The sequence below is a fragment of the Sparus aurata genome, chromosome 13, assembly GCF_900880675.1.
Source record: "Sparus aurata chromosome 13, fSpaAur1.1, whole genome shotgun sequence".
Lineage (NCBI taxonomy): Eukaryota > Metazoa > Chordata > Actinopteri > Spariformes > Sparidae > Sparus > Sparus aurata.
The window spans coordinates 27,590,382-27,614,523 of record NC_044199.1 but is presented as its reverse complement, the minus strand read 5'-3'; the positions used below and the strand labels follow the sequence as shown (position 1 = coordinate 27,614,523).

At 40.6% G+C, this 24,142-nt stretch overlaps 1 protein-coding gene across 10 annotated transcripts in view; it reads right to left on the bottom strand.

Moving 5' to 3' along the window:
* Positions 1-24,142, bottom strand: part of ncam1a (neural cell adhesion molecule 1a) — a 278,226-nt gene that overhangs the window by 6,778 nt on the left and 247,306 nt on the right. For 5 of the 10 annotated variants that reach the window (XM_030438912.1, XM_030438914.1, XM_030438915.1 and 2 more), the window contains 3 exons: positions 7,388-7,595; positions 5,919-6,032; positions 4,932-5,387 (listed from right to left, as the gene is read on the bottom strand). In XM_030438912.1, coding sequence (XP_030294772.1) covers positions 4,932-5,387; positions 5,919-6,032; positions 7,388-7,595 — 778 coding nt within the window. Of the gene's footprint in view, positions 1-4,931; positions 5,388-5,918; positions 6,033-7,387; positions 7,596-16,311; positions 19,737-24,142 lie in introns of those variants that run through there. The other 5 variants (XM_030438917.1, XM_030438918.1, XM_030438920.1 and 2 more) reach the window with 2 other exon arrangements.

The window sequence follows — 24,142 nt, the reverse complement described above, 5'->3', positions numbered from 1 at the left end:
CGCCGTCTGGACTGAGCCAAGACACAATGGAAAGAGACTTTAAAGCTGTACTTCACTTAAGTCGAACATTTTCTGATGTTGGCGTATGTACGCCTGGAATATATTCTCCAGTAATGTGCTGCTGCTGCTGCTTCCATTTTGAAAATGATGCTTCACCGCTGTGTCACACACAGTCATCTCTTCTGCCCTCAAATAGCAATTTTAATCAATCTACTTCTCTCTCTTCTGCTGACACACATACACGCTCTCTGCGGGCCCTACAGAGTTAGGCCAGGAACTGCCCCAAATACAGGATCCATAAATACATTTAAACCTCGCAGCCTACAGACTGAGACAGCCTGTGTGTACATGTCTTCATGCTAGAAGTGATCTTTGAAAAACTTTGGTCCCCGATGTTACTTTAATAATGCATTATTGTCTATACAAACAAGCCTGAAGTCTGAAGCTCACTCCACTAGCATCCCCTGGAGGCTGCGGTGATCATTACACCCCCACAACAAGGGCGATGTGAAGCCAGGCCCGAGGGTTGAAAAACACGGAGTCTGAAAAAATACATTAATTCCCTTGAGAGCATTGTCAGCATACTTAATGGCAATTGCTGAGAATTTTACTTTATACCTGTCAAAGCTTTTTTTTTTTTTTCCCACAGATGAAGCTTAATTCAGTTTGTATTAGCTGAACTATGAGATTAGATTTATAATATCAAAGTATGATGGACTGGTTTAGAGAACAAGTGATAACACTGCACATTTTTAAGGCTGAGAGTCTGGGATGATCCATCTCCAATCCTCTCTTCTATGACAGACTCGCTGCAGCGTCTGACCGTTAAAGGGACATTCACCTTATTTATCCATCTAAATTGTTTTGGTGTGAGTTGCAGAGTTTTGTAGATATGGAGGTCTACCCTCTTTCAATTATCAATTATTAATCTTCAGAAATAATGACCCGGTTACTCAAGATAATGTACAAATTATTGTATTTCTACTTGCAAAAAAGTATTTTTGGGCCCAAGTGCAATGTTGTCATTACACTGTTTGGCCACTACTGAAGTTGGCTTCAAAGCCTGATGCAGGAAGCAGGAAGAAAACCTCAATGGCTTCCTACTTAGCTGAGCTGTAGGGTTGGCTAGCTCAATGGTGACGCACTCTGGATAGATAAATAACACTACAGACACGAGTGAAAATATGTATTTTTGTGATTTGCAGTTGAAGTGTCACTTTAAACTGTAAAATGCTTTCACTTCTATGTCGATCTAAAGTCAATGGGCACTACATTGCTCTCATGGAAGTGAATTATACTTCTAACTGATGCACTGCAGCAATCCAGGCTATTTGTTCTCTTGAATGCTCTCACATGTTCGAGAGCCATTCAGAGCTACTCCTACCGACTGAAACCTGCTTTTGAAACTTTGTTTTGAACCTTCTGGGTAGCGACGTCATAAGAGACATTATGTGTGTGATCTGAAGGCCCCCTATAGTCTGCCGAAAAAAAATCTACAAAGATACATCTCTACTCAAGAGAGAGAAATGGGTCTTGAGGAAGAGCGCGTCACTCAGAAATCCAATAAACCCTCAAGAAGCCTGACAAGACATTTCAGTGCTGGGATGCTGAAGAAGGATCACCACATTGATCAGTGGGAGAGCTCTGCTTCAGTCTTGTCAAAGAGTTATGAAGAAAAATCCCCCCAATGACAAGTTTGGTTTTATCAAGGTGATGTTGAGCTGACAAGAGCCCTGCTTCCAACTAGCTCTCAACTCCCCATACTTCATCACTGACATCTTCCTCTGGCCATCTGAGTGAGCAAAGTATAAGACGAAGGAGGCGGAGAAAGAGGACTGATTGTCAGTAAGCCTCTGTAATTTGTCTTCTGCCATAGCTTTCTCATCATCCTCACAGGGTGTCAGAAATCAGGAAGATCTGCACACTCTGTTGGGGCTAAAACCTACAAATAATAAGCCTTCAAAGCGCCTCGTATGAGGGCTTTCTATAGGACAGAAAACAGAAAACAGGAGGCGTCTTTGTGAGATCTTGAGATTGGCATTTTAATTGGCTTTCAGTATCCATTATCCTTTATCAAAATGTAGAGGACACAGAGCAGTGAAGAGGCACTGCTGGAGGTCACTTCGTGACGACTATTTAATTTACTTGAACAAGCTCATTCAGCCCTGCACAACTGAGAGGGACTGTGTTCGTCTGAAGAGTCCTCCACGAGAAGGTTCCTCTTCACCGTTAGTGAACAGTAGTTTGCCTGTTTTTGGTGTGCAGAGAGACTCCAGCTAAAACACTCTGATTTTTTGCAGCCTTGTGGTTCTTTTCATCTACAGTCAGCTATACATTACATGCTGTGGTTCACTTACTGTAGAATGGCAGGTAAATAAACCGAAGAATGACTGTCTTAAGTTTGTCAAAACAAACTGAGGGCATAATGGACATTTGCTTACACTATGTGGACAGGCATATGATTTGAATTTGAGGTTTATTTGAATGGTTTTGGCCATCAGTTATATCCGTTATAGTAACATTTCAGTCATACAAGTAACTTGGGATCACATCACCGAGCCATCATTAAACAGAGGCTAATGTGGCGAAAGAAATAAAAAGGAGGATAATCTACACAACTTTATTTGGAGATCTAAAATTTGTCCAAAATATTTACAAAGAATTACATGCGAAAGAAATGTCACAATTGGGTCAACGACTCAAATACTAATTTAAGATGGACAATAATCTGGGGTCACTTCTTATCAAAGAGTGCCTGTGATGTGTGAAGTTGTATTGTAAAAACAAAAAAAGCATCGTTCTGCTACATGTTGCCCAGAGCGATGCAGCATCATGTTAATCAGTGAAACATAAAGAGGCTGTATGGCAGGAGAGAGGTGGACTCTGTGACGTGAGCAAACAAACAGGTGGAGGGTGGAAGGGTGGAGGTGGCGGCTGCATGGAGACAGACATGCGCTGGCGGCATCCCGACGGATTGTGTGATTGCGCCATTTGATTTATGAAATGTTGCACAGATAACATTTGCATAACATTTGGCATTCTTAAAGGAAAAATTCCACCCTATAATGTTGCTACGATTATCATCAACCTGAGGAGGCGTTCAGTAATGAGCGATGCAGATAGCCTACTTTGGAGTGTGCATTTCTTTCATTTTCTCCAGGTTATTTTTTTGAATAGGCATTTAAACCCCCCCAAAATACTTAAATGTTTCCAATAAAAAGTGGATGTATGTAAAGCTACCGTATTACTGGTTATTCATGCAGCTTTTTGAAAACTGGGTCAAGCCACATTCACAGCTGTGCTCCCTCTTCAAACCGATTTTTCGGTCTCTCGCTGCATTTCATTCAGGGATAATGAGGCTTTTGTTAGTGGGAACATTGGTATCTCTGCCTCTGGATCTTTTTCCTAAAATATATATATTTATTGAACGCTGATGCCAAGCCCACGGCCAAACATACCTTCTGTGGGTGATCAGGCAACAGAATGAACTGAAAGGCAGCGGCGCTCAGAAGCGCTGATGAAAGTCGGAGAGACTGACACATTTTGCTGTTATTTTTAACTTGTTTTGGAACACTCCTTCAAAATATAATGGAGATGAGAACCCTTTTGATCTGAGCTACATGAATGTTTGAGGCTGACAAGCAAAACCACTGTGTCTATATTTCAGGTCTTTAAGTCTGCACACATACAGACATTAATGAAAACAGGTTCCTCCCCTCTGTGTTTTGGCCTCTCATCCAGACACAATCTTTTAGGTCACTTAAACGGAGATGTTTGACAATGCCTTCTAAGTTGCAGATTTTTCAAAAACTCTGGTTTTGGGGTATGTTTTCAGTGTGTGCATGTGTAACAGATTGTTTGGGTAATGATGGCATCATCACCTCAATTTACACATGCTGGTTGTTGCTTTGCATAAAGAGCCTGTGCCTGAAGCAGCAACAACACAGGAGCCAAGTCCTGACACTGCTGGTGTTCCCCCACGGGACCTTGTTTCTGCAAAAAACTACCGTCAAGGGTGAGAGGCAAAGACTTTTTTTTTTTCTATCTTGCTTTAATTGTGCCATGATTTACACATATGAGGTTTGTCAATTTAGAACATGATTTTACCAGGCGAGAAAGTCACAGTTTGTCATAAGAATAGTAAGATATCATTTAGTTTGTGAAACCATTCAGAGAGGTATCGTCTCACTCTATGTACATCCCCGGCACCAACATGGCCGTCAACGTGGCACAGAAAAAGCATCATGAAGCAAATCTGACCGTAAATCTGACCGTATAAAGAGTTAGAGCGTTTAAACGAGACATCAACGCTCATGAGACTGTCAAGTGTGTGGTCTTTCCAAATACACACTTTCGCAATCTCATACTTGATTAGACAAACTGTGGCTTTCTTGAGTTCTTGAGACTTTAAATTGACTAACATGTGTAGTTTATGGCACAATTAAAACATGATAAAGAAGATGTCTCTTGCCATTCATTACCACACATATTTTCTCTGATATAAGGTCCCGCAGTGGTCAACATGACTTAACCTCTCTGTGGTGGACCACTGATTTGTTCACGTTGGGTTAGCACTGCTCAGTCGTGTGCAAGAGAGTTGTCAAATAAATCAAGGTGAAGAAAAACACTACAAAAGACTAACTCATAACCAGCATGGTTCAATCAGAATGTTTATCTCTAGGATTTGAGGCATTGCTGATTTAGATTCAGATTTTATCGTCACCTATTGCTCCAGAGTTTTTGGAATAGTTTCTGCATTGTCATGTAGACACTTGTGGGGGATAAAAAACACCTTCTAAAAACATTTGATACGTATAGACAAGACTTTAGGGTGGTTTTTTCCTTTAAAAATGACACACTTCCAGCTATTGGGATGCTACCAGGGCAGAAGCTGAGGAGGTTGAGGAATGGGGACATGGCAGTGTTCATACTCATTTTGGGCCGGTGTGGTCGAGTCTGTGCACAGGGCACTGGGCGCATCCTTGGCCGGGCCGTCTACTTGTAAGTCCTTACTCTGGGTGCTGTCAGGGGCTTTGACTTGGTCGCACTGGCTCTGCTGCGCGTCAGCATTAGCAGAGGGCGGGCTGACTGGCTCTGAGGGTGTAGGGTTGGACGAGGGGGGAACTTTAGGGGTGTCGCTCAGGTCAACCAGGGGCCCAACATCAGGTTGGGTGTTAGCTTTAAGGGAACTGGGCTGGGCAGCAGGACTGTTTTTGGGGGAGGTCTTGGCAGGGGCGGCTTTGGTTGGGCTGGAGGCGCTGGTGGTTAGCGTGGTGCACTCACTAGCAGGACTGCTCTGTGCCGTGCTAAAGCTCTCGGCAACTGAGTTAGTAGCAGTGGAGGGGAGCAAGTTTACCACCGGGGAGGTGGTGTCTGCAGCCGCAGGCCTGTTTGAGGGGGAGGAGCGGGACAAATGAAGGAGGAGGGGGAAGGGTGAGGTGAGGGAAAGGTGAGGGGGAGAAAGAAAAAGGATAACGAGAGAAATATAAGGGGGAGAGTGCAGGTTAGGGCATAAACAAGGCAGAGTGAGTTCTACTGTGCTGCTGTGAAAAAGTAAAATCTACAATCAAAGTGTTAGCAACAAAACATTTGTGAGGGAGTAAACTGAAAATTACACAATAAATTATAGGAAGGTTGGAGGGATTAGGGTGCTAATAAGGTTTTCAAAATAAAACAAAGACCCAGAAGATAGCAGGTTTGTCTCGGTCTGAATGGGTCTAAAGTAGCTTGGTAGCCCCGTAGTGACACTGCTACATTTTGGTGTGAAAGGACAGACAGGTATCTACAGAAATGAAAGGTTAACTATAACGTCTTATAAAGTACGTTTTTACTTTTAGGCCTTACAGCCGAACCCCTAAAAGATAGGCCTAAGTCAGGGACGCCTCTCGACTGAAGAACAGGACCTGTTCCATACTTACTCAGGTTCTGTCAAAGGTGTGGTCTCGTTAGGCTCGGTAGGACCCCCTCCTTGGTTCGGGGTGTGTTCCTCCTCTGTTCTCACCTCAACAATGGGCTCCTTAGACTCGTCTTTCCTGTTGTCAGAGGGCAGCAGACAGTTAACGAGCTAATACGCTGACTTTATTTGCTATTAATACGTTACATTGCATCACAGAAGGGAGTGTGGCTTGCTTTTCTAGGTCAGACATGGGACTCGAGGTGTCCCACATACACGGTGACGCACATGTCTGCCCACCCCACACAGAAAAGGCTATTTAAAGCAATGTAAAAGTTGTGGTTAAGGGCCTATAACATGCAAAATAAACCATTGGAATAGTCCTTTAAGCTGTCACACATACTCTTTCATTCCAACATTTGATCACCCTCCACCTGCATCCACCTGCAGGCTCTGATTGTAGCTTTCCCCAGGGGGCTTGTCTGTTATAATCCCGCTGCTCTGTGATTGTGCCGAGCTTTAAAGTGTTTGCTTGCCGCGAGTGACAGCTCGGTGCCGAATATCAACTCGGCACATACAATGATTCATTTCTCAATAAATCTGTTTCATGTGAGCTGCCGGCTTGAAATATTTATTTGTTGTGCCGTGTTGTGGAGTTTGCGGCTGGCACAATGAGAGACAGTTGAATGTATTGAACAGAAGTTTTGATCAAACAGTGGCTGAAATGCAAAATTGACACGATGAGATGTTTACAAAAGTTATCTGTGAGATACAGAGATACTGTTTTTACTGGAAAAGCCAACCTCTCTGCTTGTTTTTCCACTGTTTGTATTTACTTATTACACATATTCAACTTCTTGGTAATTGTGCATGAAAAAAATCACTGCAGATGGACTGGGAAGTTTCATAAGGTACTACATTTTCAGAGATGAACCTGACAGGTGATCCTATTTAACGCATACATCTATTACTTTACTGTTTTCTTGAACATTTATCAACAATAATATATCGTAATTCACATAATTTTGACTGTAAAATCTAATTTCTTTAGAGTTTATTACAGGCCATTGTGTGGTATGGTGATACACAGGATTTTTCTGTTTTGACTTATTTATGTTCACCTTTTTTTTTCTATGAGAGCCTGAAGGGACTTCCTCAAATCAATTTTTTCGTCTAACATTTTAATCCCGCAAAACTCTTCATTTACTATCAAAATTGAGAAAGAAAAGTGGCAAATCCTCACATTTAAGAAGATGTTTGTCTTTTTTTCTTAAAAAAACTTCAACGGTGAACAGATTATAGTTGGCGGCTCATTTTCTTCCGATCGGCTAATTGACAATTCGAGTTATCTTTGTAGATCTGCTGTGGTTTGGTACTGGGTAGGTGGCAGTAGGGTTTTTGAGCATTTAAAAAAAAGAAAAAACAGCAACCAAAACAATGAGCTGAAAGACACTAGAAAGCTCCATAGAGGTACCGAGGATGAGTTAAACTTACGTGAAGGCTGCCTTGCCCTCCTCCATGTCCTTGCTCTTCGCCCCGGGCCCGGCCTTCCCACAGAAGTTCACAGCGATGCACATGAGGAGTCCGCACTTGTTGAGGAAGTAGCAGGTGACGTCCACGCCCACCAACAGCAGGAAAAAGACAACAATGAGGATGCCTACGATGGCTCCGGTGCCCAGGCCTGAGCCACCGCTCATGGCGTCTGAAGGGCGAGGACAGGGGGAGAAGGGGGGAGACACAAGCACAACAGGCAAGAAAGACAGGGGGGAGAAGAGGAGAGAGGAAAGGGTTTAACATGAAGGAGAGGGGACAGAGAGAAAGTTAGAGAAGAGAGAGGGAGAGAGATGATGAGGAGCGCAGTCAAGCTTTTAATACGCCGCCTCAGGTTTTCAGTTATCGAGACCTCGAGTGTGTCGTTCCTCTAAAGGTGGAATTTGGAGACAAATGGTACAACAGTAGCGGGAAACCAATACAGTGAAACACAATAAAACCCTCATCTCTGCTTTTCACTTTAGCAACTCGGTATTTACTCTCCGAAATCCTCATGGCCGACACACTTGAGATGTTCAATTTCACACACAGTCACATCACTTCCGAAGATTAAAAAACACACTCAGAACTTGTTTGTGAAGACAAACTGGATTCACGAAACGTCTACGGTTCTATACTGGTTTCTTTAGTACGAGGTGGGTGATAGCATACTATATACAGACCAATTATATAATATATCATTGTAGTGCTATAATCCTTCAGTGCTAATACCCCTGTTTGTCACATGGCTTTCATTGCACTTTTGCGGAGGCTTGCGACATGTTTTAAAGGCCCAGTGCATGAGATTTAGCGTCATCTAGCGGTGAGGTTGGAGATTGTACCACCACTCGTCTCACACAGGCGGTCTCGAGCCATCGTTGGGTTTGGCCATTCTGGGCTACTGCAGAAACATGGTGGTGAAACATGGTTGGACTCGGTGGAAGAGGATCAGCTCCCTCATGTAAGGTCACAAAAAAGTTCAGATTTTCAGGTAATTAAACACTGAAGAAAACTCAACTGCAATTAGAATATTCTTCTTCTGCCAGTGGTTCCCCTAAATCCTACACACTGGAACTTTGAGGCGATCATGTCTTTAATGTATATAGATTTCTGTACCAAATTTGATGACAATCCATCCAGTACTTGTCAAGACGTTTGGCGGAAAAAGGAAGACATCAGGATCGATCCTGTCTACTATGAATTATGTTTCTATACGACTCATTTGTTTTGTGGGTTAGGTTTTGAGGAGGATGCAATTACTACCAGGACTATGATTGAAGGAAGAGTGTTATGTTATAATGGCTTATATTGGCTATTAGTTAGTGAATGTTTTAAAAATATCTTCATCATTACACCTGTGCTGCATTGGAGACACATCTTAAAATGTTTGAAACTTGATGAAAGAAAATGGAAGACATCGGTGATGGAAACGTTCCCAATCTTAAACAAAACAGTGTAAATACGTCATACTGTATTTCCTTGATAATGCATCATTTTAAAGATTTCTTGGCCTTGAAACATAAGCCTGTGATAAACAGTACAACATTTTAGTGGAACCTTCAGTTTTAACATCCTGTGTTGGCTTGCTTTAGGAAATATTGCCTTATATAAAGAAAGATCCATGTTTTTACCCACGATTTTCAGAGGCAGACCACTGGAATAAACATGAGTTGTACTAACTATCAGCAGGGAACACATCAAAGATATGTGGTTCATAGGGCAGCCCTCTACTTACAGCACAACTCGTACACTCCCCATAAAGAGAGTTCCCAAACTAATAGCTTTCTGATTTTTTTTTCCCGCAGTTCCCATTCAATCTTTTCCTATAGCCTCTCCAAAACTTTCCTCGGGGAGCAGAAAGGTTAAAAAGGGTTATCTGAGCAGCTGTTTATCTCAGCGTATGCAAGCAGTCATCACATTAATTATTTCCACTATGAGTGCAAAGTGCAAATGCAGGTTATTTTCTCCAACAGATTATTCCACACAAACAAACGCTCAAGCAGTTTATAGACAGGATGGAGTAAACAGGATTTGGAGGTCCAAGGCAGCTCAGGCTTTTTACAGCTTTGCATTTCAAGAACGGCTCTCTCCGCTTTCATCATTCGTTTAGCCATTTGATGACATTTCTACAAACTATTAATTGGTAGCCACCTTTACGTCTTTGCATGCAAGCTGCAAGTGCATTTTCAATTAGAGATTATTAGCAGAGCAGTTTTAGGGGGAAAAAACAGAATCCATGCAGTCTTTCAGTGTCCAGTCAGGCAATCAATTCTTACTATAAGTGGTTACTTATAGTATTTTTTTTTTTTAAATAACACAAGCAGCAAAACTTGTTCTGATGCCATCAGTGGCCATCAAGGATGACTCAGTGCCCGGTAGAGCTGCACAGAACAGCATGCACTCCATGATTCACATGTTCTGAATTTAATTTTAGAAAAGCCACAATGACAAGCCATAAAAAACTCTTTTAACATCAGGCCAGACTTTTCACTCCACACAGACAAAACACAAGCTACTTACCCACAATACTTCAAACAGGACAAACATCTATGGTACAGTGTTTACTTACTCAGTGCTAAATGGATGTGCATGGACCCCAAAATGCAAATAATCACAGAAATATGATTACAAACAATCACATCAGCATGCCAGCAAGTCTTCACTGAGTATGCCCTTTACATACTTTACTAATTGGGTAGTTATTTTTGCACATTTCACCGTACAGGCACACATGGAAGTAGTTTTTCTCCCTCAACTATGTGTTAATAAGAGCTCATTTAAAGGCAGACTGAGTAGGATTTTACAAAAAAAACAAAACATGTACAGACTCTTGATAATGAATAGTGTATGGCAGGTCTGCATCTGCAGAGATCCTGCCCCTCTGTCTGCATTTTCTCATTGTACTGCATTCTGGCCAAACAGCACACCCCATGAAAATGTCAGATAAAGAGAAGCTGTTGAGCTGAGGAGATGGGGCCAACTTTGAAATGCTTTTACAAACAACAACTGACAAATCCTACTCATTCCACTTTTAAAAGAAGTCTTAGAGACCTGGGAAGCCATTAACCACGACAGCCCTGATGTTTTATGAAGTTGAGCGAGTAGAAAACAACTTTCTTTCCTTTTCATTGGAGAATCAGAATGGTTGTCACCGGGCTGTTAATCCTGTGTGTCAAGAGGAAATCTGCATGAAGTTGAATCTTTCTCGACTTACCCGCATTTTGCTGCTGGGCGCCATTTGAGTCTGCGCTTTTAAAAGTTACCGTGATGTTCTCCCATGAAAGGACATGAAAGTGGAACCGGATGGAAAGCCCGCTTAAAAATGTTCCCTCTTTATCAGTGGGTACAGTCCAACATCCCCAAATAATATTGCCTGATTCATCCTCTACAATCACTGGCGATCATGGCACTAAATACATTTACCATGTCAAATCTTCACAACCCATCGCCTGTCTGTATTAAACACTAAATCAAAACATTTATAATGTTTAAAACTGTTGCTTTTTTTTATTTTATAAAAGTTAATCACATAATAGAGCATTACTGCAGCACTTAATCATTTCAGAACCCCAATGAGACTTTTGGCTTCTCATTAAAATTAAAGACTCTCTTAGTTAGTGATGCTCTGCTTAAGGCAGTGAAGATTGTGGTTATCAATTGCTGGTGTCTGTTCAGGATCAAGTGCTCATCAAGCTGTCTGCAGAGAGCGCGAGCAGTGAGTACAGTCTGAGGGACGTCTTGAAGTTTATGTAAACTGGTATCATTAAAGCACGGATAAGGAGCAGGGAATAGGAACACTGCAAGTGTGATTTACAGTTTTTACTCACAGATTTACTGTGCCACTGGACCTACTGACTGAACCCGTATATATATAATGGCCTCTTCATAGCCCACAGCATACCATAGAAGCGTAGCGGAAATAAATGACAAAAAGACATTAGCACAGTCAGGAAAATTATAAGTCATGTACCTTACAATGCTGTGCCCATTGTGTTAATTAATGCTGTTATCTCAGAAAAAATAGGCCAAATGTAGACAATGCACTGTCACATCAGTACGTTTCCTGCAGCGACAGAAGACTTTGATCTAAACCATCAACTGTAAAAAAAATAAAAAAATAAATCAGGATTTAGTGTCAGTTCTGCCAAATTAATGTGCAGGAGTGTCTGGAGCTGCTATTCTGCACCGCTGATTGATCACATAGACGCACATTTCTCATAGAAGGGAAAAAAGCTTCCAGTTTTTCCACCGAGAGTTGCCTCCAAGGACCTGACTGCAGTGAAGCAAGTGGTTTGTTACACTCCCGCGTGTGCACTTCAATATAATATGCATAACCAACTGCGCTTCACGACTTCAAGATCCGGTGAAATAATACTACTAATAAATGTTTCCAACTTCCCACTCTTTGTGTTAAGGATTCTGCTATGTCTTGGCGCCATCACATTTTCATATAAGCGTATATAAAATGTTTCTTTGAGCATGTATAGATGTCATTTCTGCACCTGTGGGATTATAAGTACACACTTACTTAATTATACTTTCAACTGTGTCACTCTTGACTTTTAGCAATTAACTGATTTATTACTGAGGTTGACAGTATGAGTTGACATTTTACCTCATTACATGACTTCTCTCATAATATCTGGATGGAGGGATATAAACAACCTATGTAGCGAAAAGAATGAATCCCCCACTTCCATAACTCACATCCTGCAGTTACTTTGGTCCAGTTTATGTGACACATTTACCATTCGCATGTAAAATTTCCAGACAACTACGAGTTGTTTTGCCCTGAACGCACCATCAAACAAGCGCCTGACACAAATGTTGGCCACATCTCTGAGACGTAGAAGTGGGACAGCCTTAATGACACATATACAGGCTTAAAGGTGTCTATTTTGAAGTCTACATTTTAAGTATCCTATAGACGTTTGGCCTTCAGTGGCACGTGATTTGCACTCGCTTACACGTGTAAGCCACTGTGACACTGCAGTGACTGATAACTTTTCTTGGAAATCGTTTCCTACACCTCCACCCCCAACCTGTTTTCGTTTTTGTTTATTGCGCTTGTAAGACAGATACATTTTCCAGTGAGCGCACGGCCCATGGTCAGCCGAGACATTTCATTTATTTTCATTGTTTTCCCCTCCTTGGCTGCACAGTAATATGCAATCCTTAATTTCCTCTGATGGCTGTGATCAAAATAGCAGGAGCGTGCCACGGCTCTGTGTACTTATAGGCGACTTCAGTGTAGCAAACAACACTTGTTTTTTCCCTTTACCCATTGCTTCATTTGCATTTTAACAGGCACAATAAATCATGTGGCATGTACTCGCTGCCGCGGGGGGTTTCCTCACAGAGTGCTCTCACTGAGTGAGAAACCACAAATATATGTGTCAGGATGGACTGCACAAACATTTCTCTTTACAGGCTTGTCAGGTACAGTACTGAGCCAGTTCCCCAGAAGACTGCTGATAACAGAGTGCATGTGATAAGCCTCAATTTCACTGAAAACCACGGATGCTGAGGAATCAATACTTGGTCACCATCCAGCATAGACTATCTGCTGGACTTGTGCACCATTAAATTGATGAAAAACCTTTATATTGGCAGTCAATTTACATGTCATTACAGCACTGGAAGATGCAATTAAATAGCAGCTACTGATTTAAACGGAAGGCATACAGCCGGATACATACATCCTCTCTCTTGCCTGTCAACACCATGGCTCTTTCTTTACAAGCTGAGCTTCTAAGGATACCAAATATGCACGGCAGAGTTTGAGGGAAATAGTTATACATGGATGTCCAACACATCCACGGCATTTACAGGTGACTGGAGCAGCCATAAATAACACGGTCAAATCTAAATTAAACTATTCACCAGACTGCAGAGGTAGAGTTAAAGATGCTTTGTGTGTTACTAGGAGTCATCCTGGCAACCCATCCTAGATGAAACGTCAACAGCACATTCTCAGTGCTTTGAAGTACAGTGAGAATTGTGCAAATTCCCCACATGTGTGAGACGAGATATTGTAGAGGAGCAGACATAGTGTTCAAACATCTACAGACGAGGAGACACAGTTTTTCAGGACTAATATTTTCATATCCTAGACAGAGGGGGCATATGGTTCGACAAAGGTATAAAACAGGCTATTAGCATCCAACAAAGCTTAACACAAGTGGTGGTCGACAACACCACCCGTCCCCACATTTCTTTAACACATTTAGTTTAATCAGGCTCAAAAGGCGCTTAACCATTAGTACGTCCCGTTCTATACAGCCGCATTTTGTAGTTATTTCATACTAATATTCATATCATTATGTCTCAGAGGCTTCAAAAAATCTACTTTGCAGCAGCAGGTTATACCAGGATGTACAATAAACAGGCATTAATCATTTTTTTTGTTGTTGTGGTTTTTCAATATTAATTTTTTTCGAGCCACTTCCGCCTCACCAGCAAATTGTTTTTAATCAGGCGTAGCTGCAAGTAGCTCCTCTATTTCCTCTCAGCTTTGCGTAAGGGTGAAGAAAAATCGAGCGTTTTTAGTGTGCATCACCACCGCATACTTAAATTCTGTACGCCAGTCGGTCCTGTTGACACTCACATGACTGCCATATGACCTCAAAGACTCTCGAAGAGTTGTTCCTGGCTGTTTTAACCCATACAGGTTAATTCCACAGCTCCATTACTTCCATTTCAGTCTGTTGGTGAATGAGAAAAATCTACAGAAAATGAGAACATGGTGACCTGAACTTCAATATTTGATTCATTGAATTATACAAATATACATTTATAGTGCTAATCTCACAAAGTATATAAATTGGAGCAATAAACAAAATGTCATGATGAAAATATTTCTAAATTTGGAACATTACAGGAGGGAATAAAAATGTTTCACATCTATATTATGATTTCAAATGAGTGATTAGACTTGTAAATAGACCAATACATGTTGATAACATGTGACGTAATCCATATTTTAGTTTGTTGAAAATCTTTCAATCAACCACAGCTGTTCATCTGTGACATAACCGTGGGTTGTTGTTTCACTGTGTTCCTTTTGTTCTCCTGCTTCTCCTCTCCTTTGGGTGCCGCACTGACCTTGTTTGGTAGATAAAGTTTCTTCCATAATTTCCATGTTTTTGTACCCTGCATCAGAACTCTGCCACAGTGTGGCACTGCACCACCATTAAAATAACACAAACTTCAGATTCATTTTTGGGCACAGGGAAGCAGACTGATGCTGACAACTGACTCCCTCTGTGACTGATTAAGATCTTCGGGGAACTCTTCATGCAGGAAGGAGTGTGTGTGGCTGGATGAGATTTCAAGAATTTAAATGAAGATTTTCAGTCACTAGTGAGGCAACAGGCACTGCAAACTGATGTGTATATTGGCTCGAAAAGATATGAATTCTTATTTGTGAAGTTGAGGATGAAGGGGGGGAAGCATTAGGAAAAAGTTGAACTCTGTAATACATCTAATTTAATACAGACTGACAATATTGTTAAACCGAGATGATTAGTGTAGGCTTTCTGATTGTTTTATGCTTTTGCTGAACGCAAACTTCTTCGGTCAGAATTATCCCCATCTGATTACATCTGATTACTAAACAAAAACAACGAGAGGTCTTCTGTAATAAAAAAGCTATGTTGTGGAAAACGACAATTAAAATGATAGAAGACATGAGGAAGTGTGGAATAACATTAAATTAAGGGGCAAATACAACTTGCTTGATATCGTATACAAATCTTCTGATTTGATTTTAATTGATTCTATTCATATAAACATCTCATTAACCACATCAAGCTAACAAACTGAGAAAAATGTTTTTCGGCTGTGCAAACAGCGTGAATCTCAAGTTCCTGAACAACAGCAGCAGCTCTTGCTGTAGTCTGTATGCAGTGGGCGACTGCACCGTTCGCTTCGGGGGAAGAGAAATGTTCTGTTTGTATGCAATGCAAGTCAGTCTGATGCACACACTTAGAGGAAGATCCTGATTAGCAAAAATGAAAATCACTCAGCACTGATCAGCGCTATCATTACTCAGTAGGCACTGATGAACAACAGGAGGGACCAACAAGTGACAGAGAACACCTCAAGGGTGTCGTAAGCTCTTATTATCCTTGTGACAGAATTTAGTTGAGATTAAACAGCAGTGCCAGAGATAATAAACTGAAGGGATGCAAGTCTCATTTCAGATCCAAACCCAGGAAGGAAGGAAGGAAGGCGAAGATGGACATTTTTCAGACACAAGAACCGCCCAAAGGAAACCATGAAAAAGAAAAAAAAAAAACTATTTTATTTTCCTCTTCGCCAATATAATTCTTCATCCGACTTCTCATTCCTGTTTGGGGAAACAGGGCTTTACCACATATCACATGTTATTCTATCTCCAGGTGCTTCTACATCCTGAGTCACAGACAGAGAGCCTCTTGAGCTACATTCACCAGAGCATTCCCTCCAAGGGTTTAATGGAAAAACCTTTGACATTTGTTTATTTGGAATTTAAGTGCTCTATACTACGGGCCGATGCTGCTTCAGATGGAACCATGTCGGCCCATGTCCATGTTCTTTTGCTCTGTTAAAACACTTAAAAACCCATAAGAACATATTTGATAAGCAACTGACTGAAATAATGACTGATTTTATATGTTTTTGAATTTTCAACACCATGCTGAAGTACAAGACAATCTCATATGCACCACATCATTTGGAGTAACTTACAATTTTAGGTTTCAACCGCTAAAATTAAAGTAAACGACTGGATGTCTTTAGCCTTGACAGAAAACAATCTTGAAGTGTTTATCAGTGTTGACGATAAAGCACACTCGCCAGTGGTTCAATTACCAAGACAGAGAAAACAATCACCATTCACATCTGTCTGATTACTGAAAATGTATCAATGCTTTATTAATTGTCTCACATTGAATTGTTGTTGATCATGGCCGTAGGTGAGTATAGACTCTTCATTTATGCATTGCATCCTCTCACCTCTCATGACTCCGCAGGACTCAAGTGCTGAACAAATGTTTGAACAAATGGAAACTGTATAGAGGTCTTTGACTAACCTACACTCCGGTGGACTATTTTATGAAATCTATAGCTCCTGGATGTTACAGAAGAAATTTTGAGTTTGAGTTAAATGTATTGCTTGACTACCTCAATGGCATGACTGTCGTCATCTCAGGAAGAACGACAGAATCAGTTTGATCAAACACATAAAATGTCGAGTAGGAATTCTGACTTTCAATTTTGCCCAGTGGCCAACTGTGATGAAACACCATTATAGAAGAGAAGTCTGTAAAACCGGACACCTCGAACTAAACAAAGTCAATTATTACTCTTTCTATCATCAATGTGTTATCCATGGATGTTTCATGTTTGTAAAACTTTACTTGAGACGTGGAAAACAACTTAATCTGCAACGTTAAGACAATGTAAAGTCTATTTCTACTACACATATTCGGAGGTACACCTGGAAGCTAGAATACTAATTTGACATATGCACCATGAGAGCAGTTCTCATTAGACTGAATGGGCGCCATCTTCACAATCATTATCTAGTTGTATTTAAATTGATGTTTCCACCAAATACGAATAACACACCATCATTAAGATTTTTTGATTAACTCATTTTAGGAGCGAATGTCATAAAAAAAAAAAAAAAAAAGAAGTCAGGTGATGTAGCAGAAGCACTGAAAACGTATGGAGAAGACTGGGGTGGAAGGATGGGTCAACCCATGATGAGGCAACCTTTGTTAACTTACTTCAAACGATGATCTTTTCCTAGACCTTACTGAGTATTTTGGTCAATCCTAAACCTAACCTCACAACATTGAACATGTGTATAATTTTTACGATGGCGACAAATGTCTCCTGCATTGATACGCATGGTAGTAACTGACCAAGGAAAAGCTTAAGAAATATTTCTTAAAAGGGGCGAGCTATTATACGTCGTCCCATGAGATCACACTGAGCAACAAAAGAAAGGTCAGGCTGGATGTAATGTATGGGTGGACAAAGCATGCCTTGTTAACGCAGAGGGCTGCTATATGCTACCTGTTTCCTACCTTTCCGACTGTCACCACTGGTTTCTGTTAACCATGACTGCCATCTCTACTTTACGTTAGCTGCGTAGTTGTTCTTTTAACCGTGGCGATAAAGGTTCCCTAACCTTATCAGAGTTGCTTCACCCAAAACACGGTCTCTCAGTCAACCTAGCTAAGGCAAGGAAGAGCCTAACACTAATGAAACCCTAATCATAGCAGAGGGGTTATAAATGGCTTTGGAAAAACAACGTCATCCCACCGATATGGGTTTGATCAGAACACTCTTGGGTAGATTTGGAGGGCAATTACAAACATATATGTTGTTAAGTTAGGAGTAAATTTATGGCATTTATACTGATCAAAACTTCTGTGTTGTTTTTGACGGAGTACTGAACACACTGATTTCATGCTTAGATCATGTTAGCTTTCCAGCTGGGTATAGCAAAAATCAGCTATCAATATGGTGCTGCTACACATCTGATTTGTTTTTTTTAATGTTTGTTGCATATTAAAATCAATCCATCTTCTGCTTTATTAAGCAGTGTTTTTTATTATATTTGATCTATTTTTTAGAAAACAAACCCCGCGTGCAAAAACTAATTGAGTAACAGAAGCTGAGGTAGCTTGAACGTTTCTAGTTTTAGTGTCATAAAAAAAAAATAGTCATGTGTAATTTGCAAAGCCTCTATACAGTATATACTGTTTACCATTTGTTCATTTTTGTTCAAAATGCATATTGTAGGGCCTATCCTGTTCAATTAGGCTATAGCCAGGCTTCTTATCTTTCAACATCTGGGTTTAACAGTCAGGTGTGGTGTTATGCAACACTGAATGCAGAGTACAGACATTTTGTTAAAGCTCCAGGGGAAAAAAAGGGCTGAAATTAGCTTCACAATCCAGGCCTTGATCAGTCAGTACAAGACAGCACTGTGTCACACATTAGAGTATGTTTAGTTGCTAAAGCTTCAGAAAGCCATTACTTTCATGAAAGAAAAAGAAACACAATTTATTTCAACCCTACAATGGTTACATGGAAATACACTGATATGTACTTACAAAAATGTCAGAGAATAATTTCACATTATTGAAAATGAAATTTTTTAGTGTTTGACAGCTGTTGCATTTCTGTTTTTTTTAAAGACATTTCTCTGCTTTCAGGTAAAAAGAGAACATGATTTGTCATAAAAGAAAAAAAAATACAGCTGACTTCTTGTAGATTTCAATTTGAAAAGAGTATGTACACTTTGTCACAAAACATGATTAGTTTTTGTTTTTTTTCTGCACAACCTCACTTCCTTCTCCTAACAAGGTGGTTACATAATAATGAATTTGAAAGTGAGCATACTATAATGTCACAAAGAAATAAATTCTCTTGAAAAATGAATACTCTGACCGTAACCAATACCACATTTTTTCTGCAAATGTTATCTTTCCTCATTATGTTTGGCAGGACATTTCAAGCTTGTATCCAAAAGACAGAAATTAGGCACAGCATTTGTTACTCTGCAGTTAACACATTCATAATGCTTGACTGGGGAGCTTCAAAGCAGCTGCATAGCACATTCATGAATACTGGATCATGCCTCGTGTCAGCTTTCATGCAGTGTTCATGCTTTTACATGTCATTTGTGACATAGCAGTGGAATGACGTGTCTGTTTAATAGGCAATAAATTCCAAAATAAAAGTCTCTTTAATATTGCCATTTCTGGTTAGCGCATTGTAGACACATAATCAGACAGTGTGAGATAATTATTCTTTTGATCACCCCTCTAAAGATCACATTAAGGCATTATGAATGTGTTACTAATCATATCTAAAACAAAGCCGAAACACTTTGTCTACATTGTATCCCAATAGTGCACCCGAGTCCAACTAGTAACAGTGACAAAACCCTCTGCAGTTTTCCCTTTCTGAATCGATTCATATACAACATGAAAACGGATGAAAACAAAATATAACAGAATTCAAATCCCCAAAATTTGAGAATGACACAAGTACTGAGCACCCTGTAACAACATCATGAAACCAATGTCTTGACTCTTCTCTCATCTTTTTTTTTTTTTTTTTAAATCTTGTGTGTGGCTGCACAAGGGTCAAAAGGCATAGAAAGCAAAGGAGTCTGCGCCCAAAGATTTCAAAGGCTCAGACTATCCTCTTTCTCCTTGAACAAACTCAGTTTATGAGAGCCAGAGCGCAGTCAGCATGGACAGCAGAAGAGCTGCCAGACTGCACGACACACATTGGCAACCGAGGGTAGCTGAGGTTTTTGACCAACCGCAGGTGACAAATTAATATTTTCGATATCCACATCAGAGTTTTTTTTTGGGGGGGGGGAGGTGTGTGACAAGAAAAAGAAAACAGAATAAAAGCAAAAAACAGAGAAAGGAAATTTGTGCATATGGCAATGTCATGGTCCATAGGTGCCCAAGAAGATCACACATGGAGACAGGAAGAGGACACGGAGAAAAAGGGGAGAGAGCAGGAGAGAAAGAGGGAAAAAGAGGGAGAGAGATAGAAAAATAAGGTCAGAAATACAGAAAATACAAGTCTGGAAGGTTATTAGAGACTGAATTGGGGGAGTAAAAAAAGGAAGTCTAAGTTAGAGGATCAAAGTAAAAAGAAGTCATAGCATGTTAGCAGCACGGCAAATGACACATGGTTCATGGCAGGCATGGGTGGAGGGTCGCAGACATGAAGGTAATGAGAGATGACAACAGAAAGGAAGACATTTCAAAGACACGGCAGTCCGACCGCTCCGCTTTAAGCTTCGGTATAAACAGGACAGTTTTTAATAAGTCACGGTGCAGATTAGTAGAGTTTAGGATAAGATAGATGACGACCTGGATGCAAGAACACATCCACAAGAGTCAGGCTATAATCTCTCATTCAGAATGGCCAGTGGTGTAATGTAAGGTAAATGCAAGTATGCTTACTTGCCACTGATGCACAAACCTGGTCTAAAAGCCCCATTCATTCAGCCATTAGGTCGTTAATGGAGAAACTATGGACAGAAATGGGCCTCTAGAAAAACAATCGTTTCAGTCTCCAATCAGCAGCTTCCTTCTTAGCTTAAAGAGCAGCAGTAGAAATGGGTTTGTTGCTGCAGCATCAGCTGCGGACTTAATGTGCAAAAGCATCAGCACAAGCAAATATATCTTGTAATTAAGAGACATGGATTTTATTCTGATTATTTAGCTTTTTTTTATATATATAAAATTGGAACAGCTAATACTCACCTAATACTGACAAAACAGCAGCACTTGGTTAATTAGGTGCATTTCAGTTATGTTTTCCATTTTTCTAAACTTTGCAGACTCATTAAAAGATTTCCTCATTATGCTGAACTAATTTGGGCAGCATTTTGTTTCCTTCAAGACAAACAGATTTGCTGTGGCAATCTAGTGTTTTGGAGTACAAATGTCATTTTTAGGAGACAGTGTAGGGACAAAAAACAGGCATCTCCTGGATAGTGCACGTATTATAAAAGAGCAGAGATCATCAGGTCAACACTTTCTATAAAGACTATATCTATGGCTCCTTATGGGGGCATTCATGGTGTATTGTAGTGTATTCATAATACTTTAGGACTACACTCAAAAACACAGATAACGCTTTCTGATGCACTTTACCCACACATATTATAAAACAAAATAGATGTGATTAATAATAAATTATAAGTTCACTTGTCTTATGGATGCTGAACCTAAAATTGTCAAAAGCCTGCGAGAAACTGGCATCCATATTGAATGCACTATGAATGCACTCATAACACACGATAGATGTGGTGCAGTCATACTGATTATTATTTTGTGGCGATATTCTTTGTGTTTGATGAAAGGTAAACATTATTCTGACAAACACCTGTTTCCCTCTCATGATTCTCCAGCACTGAAAACACTAAGGCGTCTGCTGCCGTGGTACAGTTCTTCACCCGACAGGTGGTCGGGTGTGATTGTGCAACACGTAGAAAGGACAAGGCGGGGCAGAATTCACAGAAGAGCCACTTCTTCGGCTACCATTACACCACTGGTCATGGCAGGGAGAATGGCCCATGCAAAACCACACATCCAAAAACAGAAGCTGGTTATGGAGGTCAAGTCTATGGCATGGATGGATGGGTGATCTCATGTTACCCACACTGCAAAAGTTAATAGCTGTTTCTTTTTTGGTAGTTTAACTCCAAAGTCAACCTTAGCTGGGGAGATTTGGATGGATCAGTTGACGACACCTGCCACTTTTGTGTCTGTCTGAGCAAAATTTTGACAAAGACTGCGTTTGTTTTGACCCATGAGAATCACAACGCTTTACAGTATATGATACGGTTTGATCTCTCTTCAGCCGGGCAGCATTTTGCCTCCTCTGGGTCTGTGGGATGCAAATGCTGCCCAGCTCACCTGCAGAGAACAGGAATTATACAAGCCCAATTCTGAGAGGGGTTTTTGACACAACAGATTCAACAGAATACAATCCCAAAGAGGAAGTCACTTAGCACTAGGATGTTTTTTTTGGAGAGCCTTCATTTTGAAGCACATTCAAATTGGTCGATATGTTTTGTTTTTTTTCCCTTTTTTTTGTTTTTTTGTTGTGTGTGGCATTTTGTGAGTGTGACCGCTTCCTGAGCATAAGTTTGCAAAATGAAAAAGAGGAAATATTGGCACGGATTGAATCCGAAACCTCGAACCAAGCCGGCATTTACAATTTGCGTCACAGTGACAATTTGGTGCACAGGAACATTATATACTTAACAAAAAAAAGCAGCAGCTGTTTTAAGCCAATATTATCCCAAAACAGCTGTGAAACCTACTGAAATCAAATGCAGATGTCGCAGCTAAAAATAAACCTCTGCGAATTCCCTTGTGCTTTGAAGTGAGGAGAAAACAACAGCCACTTTGAACCAATACTAAACACTCCAAAACCAAAGAATTTCATGAAAGTAATTAGGAGAATTAGCGGGGAACTGACTCGGATAAAACCCATGTGGAATTCTGCTCTGGTGGTATTATAAGTGATCCAAACCTCCCACTGCTAGATGGCTGTTACCCAGCAAGCGCATGAAAACAGAAACATAACTGGTTTCTTTATGAGCCATGCACTGGCAGCGTTTTAAGGGGTCTCCGGGAAAGAAACGGACAAAATTAATCCAGTTGAAGGTGGCACCATGCAACAACTGTGAAGGGCTGCTTCCCCACCTAACTAGGCCACACAGTGTATATTCAGGTCAGAAGTGGCCCCTGAACTGTGAGAGCCACTACACCTGGCAGTGGAAGAGACAGAGAGAGGCAGATAGAAAGAATATAAAGAAGGGAGAACGAGGAAAGAGTTGAGAATGTGTCTAGATTTTATGTTTTACTGGTGGGAAGCCAGTGAGGGATAATGTCTTGCTAACTGTCTATCTATGCTGGGGGGAAAAGAATGTATCTCAGTTTTGCCTAATGATTATGCCATTGCTTAAACGATGGAGCTGGTGTTATTCCATATTTTTCATATTGTCACCAAATCCAGAGCCAAAATGTGTGCTAATTTGTCCGTAATTTGTCTTTCCTTCCAATTCTGTTAGTCTTACTGAAGATGCAAATATTTAAAAACAAGTCATAAATATATAGCATTATTTATACAGATGTTAATACATTTCCTGGGCACAGACAGAAAATTCTGCATTTTCTTTTTCTGTATTTTTAACTTTTTTTCCTTTCGCGAATGCATGTGCCGGTAACATACATGGCTAATAAACTATATACAACTACTTGTGGACCCTTCTTAAATCTATGTTTTTTAATCTGTCCAGCCCCTCCAGAAATGACCCTTGAGATAATGGTGAAGATTATGCCTTCCCAACACTGATCAATAATGATTAATTCTACTCTCATTTCTTCTCAGAGTTGTGTCTCATTTCTCACATGCGAGACACCAGTTCATTTATAATAAATGTTTTGTGTCGTTTTTTCAACTGATGCCTCGATGTTAACACTGAAAAGTGAATTTGAGTCGGTCGAGATCTCTTTTGTGAGGTAAATGGGCGGAGAGGAAGGTGAGGATGAAGGAAAGAGGATGATGCAGAGAGAGAGAAACTGGACTTGAGGTCTTTTTCAATACAATATAAAAATGTATTTCCATGACAAAGAAGTTTCACCTGCTGCACAGCTCAGGTATAGCGCAATGGGGAGGCAGCCCAAGTTAAAATGTGCACCGCACACACAACACAACAACAGAGCAAAGGCCGGCCGTGACCACCTGGGTAGAGAAATATTTTATACAAACTGGACAGAATGCTCTGGGTCTGACTGATATCTGGTCCTTCTTTATTGCCCACTGAACTTGAGCAGTGGCAGCTGCTTTATAGGCGCTACTGAAGAACCAGGAGAGCAGAGTGCCATGATGCTGAGTGTTATCAGCAGCGGCAGAGCATCAAGGAGGAGAAAAAAAAATACGGTGAGGCGCCTCTGCTCTTCATATGGATTCAAATATTAACTGCATGTCTAGTGCAGCCTGGAAATTTTGTGAAGTGAGCACAATGTTTTAAAATGCAAATAAGGTGGAAGGAGAACTCTATGTCTCCACGAGGAAGGGATTTAGTGTGGGAGACATACGTGGTAACAAACAGAAGTTTGGCATCAACAGTGGAAAGTAAGACAGTACAGGCCAGGGGTACATTTACTTTTCAGT